This window comes from Aphis gossypii, chromosome 1, assembly GCF_020184175.1.
Source record: "Aphis gossypii isolate Hap1 chromosome 1, ASM2018417v2, whole genome shotgun sequence".
In the NCBI taxonomy this organism is placed as follows: domain Eukaryota; kingdom Metazoa; phylum Arthropoda; class Insecta; order Hemiptera; family Aphididae; genus Aphis; species Aphis gossypii.
In genome coordinates this window covers 87,938,612-87,948,161 of record NC_065530.1, presented here as the reverse complement: position 1 = coordinate 87,948,161, position 9,550 = coordinate 87,938,612, and the positions used below count along the sequence as shown (strand labels likewise).

Here is a 9,550-nt window from a genome sequence, read left to right as displayed (position 1 = left end):
CTCGTTACATTTCGACTGACGTAAAAAATGAGTTGTGAATTATGATATGAATATAATATGATAATTTTGTTGTATAACAAGAGACTTGGAAAAAAACCACTTTTTTCTCGATAATCACGTGGGTGCATTCGGCGTTGGTCATAACTTGGGAGGTGGTACCGGTGGTAGCAAAAAAAAAAAATGACATTTTTCTTTGACAGCAAGGTTGCGACCCGCAGCCCGCAACGTGGCCACCACACCGATGGTGTTTGCATTCTCCCGGCGGTGTGTGGCGTGTCTTGTACTCTCGTCCTACCGAGTGTCCGCTTTTTTTGTTGTGACGTTGAGCGTGGTAGTTACTTCACACGCGGTTGCACACACCACGCGACTCAAGAACCATTAGAACCGTCGCGCCACAGTAGTAGACATAATAATAATGAATAATATGACGGGGCAACCGCGGTACAGGCGCGAACGCGGCAACACCGCCCGCCGGTAACCGTCTTTTGCTCGGTAGTCGGTAATCGCTTCGATCGCCGCTCACCCGCCCACCATCGGTCTACACATCTATTGCCGCTCGTCTCTACGGCGCGTACGATGCCACGATACATAATAATAATAACAATGATGATGATTATGAACGGTGGCGGCGGCGGGTGCATTCGGGTTGCGCGCACGCGTGTGCACCGGATTTCTAGAATTCTAGATACAAACCCGCGTGCGCGCGCGCATAATACAACCATAAAGGTACAACTGTTCACCCTTCACCGCCATCTCACCTATCGTCCTATCATCCCCACCCCGTTCGACACCACTACCACTACAACACCACCACCAACACGATCGCCGTGCATTTGTATTGGCTAGTATTTCGCGTCGTTGGCCGCCCGTGCGCGTTCTCGCCGCATCAATTTTTTTTTGGACTTTGACACCCATTCCCGTCGTCGCCGTCGTCGTCGTCGTCACGATTATGGTTGTCCGGACGAACAGCGAACGAAACGATATGCAATCGTCTAACGGCGGTACGATGTTTCGATTACAATGTCTCTAACTGACATTTGTCTAATGTATCTCTTATTGTTTAATTCTTAATACCCGTTTTTTTCCCCGTTTTTTTTCTATTTATTTTTTTGTTTAATTATAATTTTTTTACGTTTTTTTTTTTTTATATATACATTACGTATCAATTTTCTTTATTTTAATTTAATTTTAAAATTTTAAATTAAACTACTTTTATTCAAATTTTTATACTCGTACTTAGTATTCTAAATCCGCTTTAGCTCGTATACTTTAATATAACTCATAAAATCTACCATCTTTGTCGTCTTACGTTTATATATTATTATAATATTATATACGTCTCTTATACACGCGGGTGGATTTCGATTCGTCGTGAAGTAAAGGAAAAAGTCACAATTGCTCTTTCGTATTCCAAAAACACAATTTCCAAATTCAGAAGAAAAATGTCGACCATCGTTGATACGTCTCATAGTTGTACCTAATTTTTTTCCCCAATCAATCTACCTATTATACTAAGGATTCGTCATTAGAATATTTTCCTATTTACGAAGACATCAATTAATTAGTAAATATGAAAGATAAACCGAATTCAACTCGCATTTATGACGAGGATGGATTTCGCAGGCGAGCTGCTTGTATATGTGTGCGCAATGATTCCGATGAGGTAATTATAATTTTGTTATATATTTCATAATTCATATTTTAATTTGGGTTTTTGAGTTGTCAATAATGCACTGTCCGTAGTACATCGTGCATCACTTGCACTATCATTCTGATATTACATCACAGTTTTATATAATTATAATATGTTTCTAGTTTTTGCAATATTTTATTTTAAAACGTCAATTAAAATTAATTTGATTCATAGAATTTATTATTTTTTACTATAGATTACACTTGACTCCATTGCAATTAGCCTAATAAATGTCTTATGTTGTTAAATCATTACTTAAATTGTCATAAATAGGTAGTATTAACTATTGAAATATTGTACAATTTATGTACTTAATTACATTTTATATTATATAGTAATTTGACTGAAATTATATGAAATACTACCTACCTACGTATTCTATAGTTTCGTTGCAATTTAAAAACTCCATTTAGAACTGCCCAAATTAATATAGGTATTTTGATTGATTTAATGATTTGCAAATCAGAGTTAATAATATGTTAATGTTTACAATCCATAATATTGGGCTAGGTTGTAGAATTGGTCAATATTTATAATTAATCAGTTATTTTTTTAACTCTAATATACATATTATATATATATATATTTTACAAGATTTAAGAGCTATATAATTTGTTAAATTGAAAAGATTTCTATGAATTTAGTTTCATTTTATTTTTACCCAACATTTGATTAGTCTTATTGGTTAGTTAGATTTTAGATTAGATAGGTATTACATATTTGATTACCATGCAGGTTATTTTTAGTTCTTAGAGGTATTAACTAAAAATAATTATTTGTAAGGTATTTGAATATGTCAGGTAGATAAACTAATTGTCTTTAAATCAAGGTGCCTACTTACATTATCTGTACAGTTTACCTATTATAGAAATATTGTAATGAACTATTTACTACCTAGTATAAAATTTAAATATTCTCATAAAAATGATTCATTTAAATACCAAGATAAACAGTTTAACAGACTTGACATATTTTAAAGTAGCTTTATGTAATTTTTTATCTGAAGTTTATTTTTAGTAGTATACCTACATATTCTCAATAAAAAATGATAAAGTATTATTTTTAAATTTATTTTTTTAGAGTTTTGTATTGTTTCTAATTATATTTTTGGTCTGAAGTTAAAAGTTAAAAGTTTTTAAAAACTTGAAACTTTTGTAAAATTATTAATATTATTAAAATTACTATATTTGCTATGTATTAATTGTTACATATATTATAATTTATAGTATACAGTTAATTATTTTACAGGTAATATTTACTTCTACCTAGGTACCTAACACTCATTACAATAAACCGATACTTTTGTTCAATATAACAATATAAATATATAATGTTTCTAAAAAAATAATTCTAAATAGGGTCAATAGTTAATCTTTGAACATCATAATTTAATAATAAAAATATTAGGTAGTGAAACTAACATTTCTAAAATGTAATTAGAAAATAAATTTATAATAATTTACCTAGTTGGTTTTAATTATTAATTATTTAACTCTGCTGTTTCTAATTCTGAAAATGTTTTTGTTTTAATTACCTACTTACAATTTAAGCTAAAGTGCTTATCTTTGGTTATAAACTTCAAAAATTGATTAAATTTTTGTAATTATTTATTGAATATTTATGTAGTAAACTAAATTCTAATTTTGGTGTTAAATTATAACATCACTGGACATGCCACATGCACCCAAACCTAATTAATATTTTATTTAAGTCTGTTTATAAATACTAAAAAGTAATTAATTAAATTTTTTTAAAATAGGTATGATACAGTTAAAAATTAATATATTTTTAGTTTTCAAACTTGCATTCAATTTTAAACAAAATGTCCCTCTTATTACCTATATTTATCTAATTCTATTATTAAGTAATAATATAATAGAACCTTTATTATATTGTGTAATTAATAAATTATCTTTATATTTAAGATAATTCTAACTACTCTTACTATGTAGTACTAATTTTACATTACATAATATGCAGATTAATTGGATTAAACTATTATTGTAATTAAACCTTAATCACTCTAAAATTGTATAACATAGTAAAATGTCTGGTAAAATTATTTTGATTGGGTTAAAATGCTATTAAAGATGTATATATTATTTTAATTTTTCTATGTATTTTTACCAAATTATTAAAAAAATCATACATTTTTATGCTTTTACAGAGTATATTGTATAAAGTCAAATTTTTGTTTGTTAGTACATGAATAGCTATATTCTATGTCAGTAGTTGATTTATGTTGAATTTTCATATATTTGGGAATATTTAAAAATGAAATTCAGATTATTTTTTGAAGTTTTATATCAAAAAAAAAAAAAAAAAAAAGAATTGCTAAAAAATATAGATTTATTCAATATGTTTAACCTAGATCTCCCACTGATCTAAAATATTTGATAGGAATTATATTTGGTATAAAAAATACAAATAGAGAATTTACTTCCTGAAACTATCCTTTACAATAAATTGTATGCTACATCTATAACCAGGGTTTGGGAATTTAAAGTTCCAAAATTCATAAAAATAAATATAATTAAAAAGCAACTGTACAATGTATGACCTTGATATTTATAGCATGCATTTTTAGTCTATTTTTTAATTTGGGTCAAAGTAAACTCAAAAGACAAGTTTAAAATATAAGTAGGTAACATATTTTACTGACTACATTACTGGTGATATAATTTAGATACTAAATTGTTTATTTTATATTTACGTTTTATGATATGCCAAAATATAATACTAAATTAAATAATTAAATAAAATTTGATTGTACCTAGTAATAATATTACTTAGTGACAATTATCATAAAATTAATACAACAATTAGATGTTTATTATTGACCTTAAACAACCTTTTATCGGTTTAACTTTAGTATTCAACCTATTTATCTGTTTTAAGTGTTTATTTCATACACATGTATTTATTTTAATTATTTAGTAGGATAAATAATCTTGATTTTTGCTTAGTCTTCAAGTAATAACCATCTACCTAATTAATGTTATGTACGAAAAAATAAATGTTGGTAATGATTTAACATTGACTTTACAATAGGTGTAGTGTGATTTAAAATTAATAATTTTAGATTAAATTTCTAAGTGTAATTTGACTAGGTCCAATGAAACATTAAAATAAATTACAAATTCAAGTAGGAAACCTTTGAATATTGACAAAAGTCATACTTAAAGTAGGTATTCTGTCGAAACCTGAGTGATAATTTCTGTTAATGTTGGATCTGTTCCAAGGTTATGAATGTAGGAGTTAAAATTACCTATACATATACTTAGACGTAATTTAGAAAACAATGGTTATTTTTAAATTCAAGTGAAACTTATACTTGTATTTAAATATACAAATGTAATTTTATTTTGTGACTTTATTTATTAAATATTTTGTTAATTAAAAAAAAAATAATTGTAATATTGATATTTCCATAATCGGTTTATAATTTTTTTTTAATAAATTGTATAAACAAATTAAATACCTAGATATTTAGTATCGCCAATGTATTATATAAACAGTAATATTATTATGGAGTAAATACTGTTCACTATTAAGTAATAATTAAATGTGAAATAGTTTCTTTCTATATTATCCTAGTGTATTGGTATATTGTAATGAAATCCAATGATTGTATTACTTATGTTATATTAACTACAAGTAACCAAACTAAATTATTTGTTTTTATTTCTGATAATTTATCAAATATATGGCTAAAGAATTAAACTCATTTTTATTTTTAATTGTATGTTTAAAAAGAACTATTAAAAACTATTTTTATAACCAAAATTAGACAAAAAAAAAAAAAAAAAATTGGTATACTATAGATTAGCGGTTCTCAACCTTTTTTCATTCATGTACCCCTTGATTTCTCTCACCACTATTTCACGTACCCCAAATATCAAATTAGAATATAAATAAACGAAAAATAATTTTTTCGCGTACCCCTTGAGATCATGTCACATACCCAAGGTTGGGAACCGCTGCTATAGATAATAATGTACTGATAATTAACGCTTAGTTTATATTTATAGATTGTAATTTAAAATCTATTTATTTATTTCTATTATATAAAAAGTATTTGAGGTAGTGCTTTAAATTCCAACAAATATTATTTAGACAATAAAAAATAACATAATACAATATAGCAAAGGACACTGGGCAAAGCCCATTAATTATTAATAAAAATAAAGCGAAACAATGTTAGTTATCATGGACTATGGTTATTATCTCTAACTAGTATTTTTTTTAGTTAAGTTGCATTTATTTTAACATTCAATACATGTTTATTTATAAAAAATTATCAATAACTATTTATTTAATATTTCTAAACTTTAATCATTGGTTAATCGTAGAATAAATTGCTCAACACTACTTATTACCCTTTATAGCTTATATAATATTTTCATTATGCATCAAAATAGAGACGAAACAATTAATGTACATATACCTATGGCTTGTCATGATATACAAATTTTGGATTCTCACTAAATTATAATTGATTTTGGTGTAACTTGAGTTAATTGATTGGTTGGTTTATATTAATTATGACTTGTGAGTTAATCAAAATCTTATAGCAACACTTGTTTTACTACAATTTTATTCATTCCTTTAAAATGTATTAAATTCATATTGTGGTTTTCAAATATCATATTTACAAATAGTATTAGTACTAAACATAATAATCAATAATTAACAATAAATATTTAATATTGATGTTAATAATTTAGTTGTTTGTGAGACTAAAGCTTATTGATATAGTTATACTTTGTTTCTATGACAGGTGGGTAGTTATTTTTTTTTTATTACTATTAGGTCATGGACATTGTGCCAAAAATGAACTAAAAATTGAATAACCTGTGTAAACTTATGTTATATATTAGTTAGGTATGAAATTCACATTGCTACTACATGTTATATGATAAAAATATCTAGTTCAAGGTAAACTTAAGTAATACTACATTAATATGTGCTCTTTTTTCATATCCCCACAACTTTATAATAATAAATAATGATAACAGACTATTGTGCACATTATATAGGTATATGATACTTTTTGAAGGTGTTGTTGGTGACTTCATCTAGTAGACCTGAACAATGGATCGTACCTGGTGGTGGTATTGAACCTGAAGAAGAACCAAGTGCCACTGCTTTAAGGGAAGTAGTTGAAGAAGCTGGTGTTGTGGGCAGATTACATAGAAGACTTGGCACATTTGAAGATAGAGTTAGTATTATTTCTTTTTAAAATAATAAGCTGCCTGTTGGTCTGTCTAATTTTTCATTAACTGTTTATAGACTCATATCAGACGGCATAGAACAGATGTGTTTGTTATGATTGTAACAGAAGAATTAGCAGAGTGGGAAGACTCTTTGGGCATAGGTGAGATTTTCTAAAACATTGAATTAAGTTATGCAACATTCAGTTTTGATATTTTTATTTATTCAATAATTTATTAAAATATTTTCATCAAATTGTATTGAATACTTACCTAACCTAACTAGAAATTATACAAAGTTTATTTTAATATTTTAACCAATTTAACCCCAATATACATTATACCTATGTATAATTGTTAATTTATTAGCTTTTATTTTTTTTAAACTTTTAGAATATTTTAATCAAATAGTCTAGGGTTCTTAACTTGAGCCTTTATGTGAATTTAAGAAATATACCTAGTCATACTTGAAATAAAAAAATGTGAGTAGACATAATATTAAGATAATATGCACATAAAATAAATTAGTGATAAATATAATAGCAATAAATCAACAATAAACCATAGGTTACAAGAAGGTAAATTGCTCAATATTTTGTTTTCACTTCAGTTAAAGATTATTATTAACAATGATCTCATAGCCAATTGATTCCTAATTTAGGTTACCTAATACTACAAAATAATTAAAATAATAATGTTCACTTCACATTTGTTAAACAGTTATTAAATATTATATTAACTATTGTAAAAGTAGGCAATACAACCATACTGAATATCAATTTTCATGATATGTGGGGGTACATTAATAGAATCAAAAACTATACATAGCTTATGTTAAGATAAATTGTACATAAGTGCATTTTTATCTGAAGTATTCCACTCATAAATAAGTTATTGTTTAATAGACATTAATACGTATAGTAATTTTGTTGAAACATTTTCCCATCATTCCGTAAATAAATAAATCGATTAGTTTCAACTATATTTTTTTGTGTGGTTATTATCAATATTATTCAAAAATGTATTTCCTAATTTGTCCATTTATAACTGCTTATATTTCTACCAGTATCTCGCCTGATTGCTTCAACTTGAAAAACTTACAATTACTGTATTAACTGTATACTATGCAGTTATTATTCTATCAATATTAATAATTTAACTTGTAAGTGCATATTTATTTAGATAAACTATCAAATTTTTAAATAACATTGTAACATGAAACCAAGTGTATTAAAATTTTTATTTTGCATTCATAGAATTTAAAGAATATTTTAAATTATTATTAATATTACTTTTAATACAATGAGTTATTAAAAGTTATTAACAGGTAAACTCTATATGCACATTAACAGTTCAAACTTCAAGTTGACAAAACTATAATTTGTCTACGAATAATATTTACTATTATTAAATATTAATGTCAATGCAAATTGTTTGTAAGAGAAAAAATATCTCAACACAAAAATAGTTTGTCTGGTTTACCATGCACATACAACAAGAACATTAAACTATGTCCCTATCATTTTTGTTATTAATATCTATTTATTTGTATGGTGGTAGGACACAATGTAAACACAATAACAAGTGACTAATAGGTTATAGATATCTATAGTAGAATTATAATCTCATGGGAAGTGACCTTGGAGTTCAATAAATTATTAAGCTACAAGCTGGAAAAATGTATACATTGATATTGTGTTGTTTTTGTTGTTGTGGACTTAAAAAAATAAAATAGTGTTTACAATATTCTGAAATTCAATACTTAACTGTTTAGCATAACAATATGGATACTTCTTATATAACAGCTAATGCTACATGGAAAAGTGTTTTAACATAAATTGCTAATACAGACATATAGACATTCTTGTTGTGTTTGTAATAATGAAAAAAAAAATAGTAAATAAGTATACAAATAAAAATAAATTCATTTAAAAATTAAAATGCCAAGAGATAATTTCCAATATTATTTATTTAACTATATTTTAATTTTAGTATCATTAATTTGATGACATTGTGGTGTAGCATTCTGTTTTATAACTATTATTATAATTATTTTTATATTATTGTTATTCATTAGTTCATATAAAAGTTTTCTTTTGTATTAACAAATACAAATAACAATATACAAATAAGTTTAACATTATTATTTTGTTTAGGTCGCAAACGCAAATGGTTTAAATTGGAAGATGCACTGAATATGCTACGTCTACACAAACCTACTCAACACACGTACCTGGAAAGTTTTGCTCTCAATAAACAAAAAGCAAACATCTGAAAAAGTCATCCTTTAAATAAATTATTTGCTCCAAATGGAAAAAAAAATATTCCCTAAAATGTTTATATTAATAGTAATATCAATAAATAATAGATTTTAGTCCATTTTTAGTCAATGAATTCAATTTTACGTTTAATATCAAAATAATGTTCATTTATTTTTAGATATAAGGGAAGATTTTTTTTTTATTATTATTTTTTTAATAATGCAAAATTTGTAACGCTTAAAAACAAACATAATAAAAAAAAATCACTGAACTGAATAATAATTTATAAAACTATAACTACATGTGTATATACAATATTATGTTATAATAATATATCTTGTACGCACGGCTTCAGTGTTTATGTTACTTATTGTATAAACATT

The 9,550-nt window shown here is 25.9% G+C and overlaps 1 protein-coding gene across 1 annotated transcript; it reads left to right on the top strand.

Moving 5' to 3' along the window:
- The first annotated feature begins 859 nt into the window (after positions 1–859).
- Positions 860–9,375, top strand: LOC114118959 (diphosphoinositol polyphosphate phosphohydrolase 2). The gene is made up of 4 exons (XM_027980432.2): positions 860–1,663; positions 6,753–6,914; positions 6,986–7,070; positions 9,063–9,375. The coding sequence occupies exons 1-4, from the start codon at positions 1,571–1,573 to the stop codon at positions 9,179–9,181; spliced, it is 459 nt and encodes a 152-aa protein (XP_027836233.1). The 5' UTR covers positions 860–1,570; the 3' UTR covers positions 9,182–9,375.
- Positions 9,376–9,550: the final 175 nt, after the last annotated feature.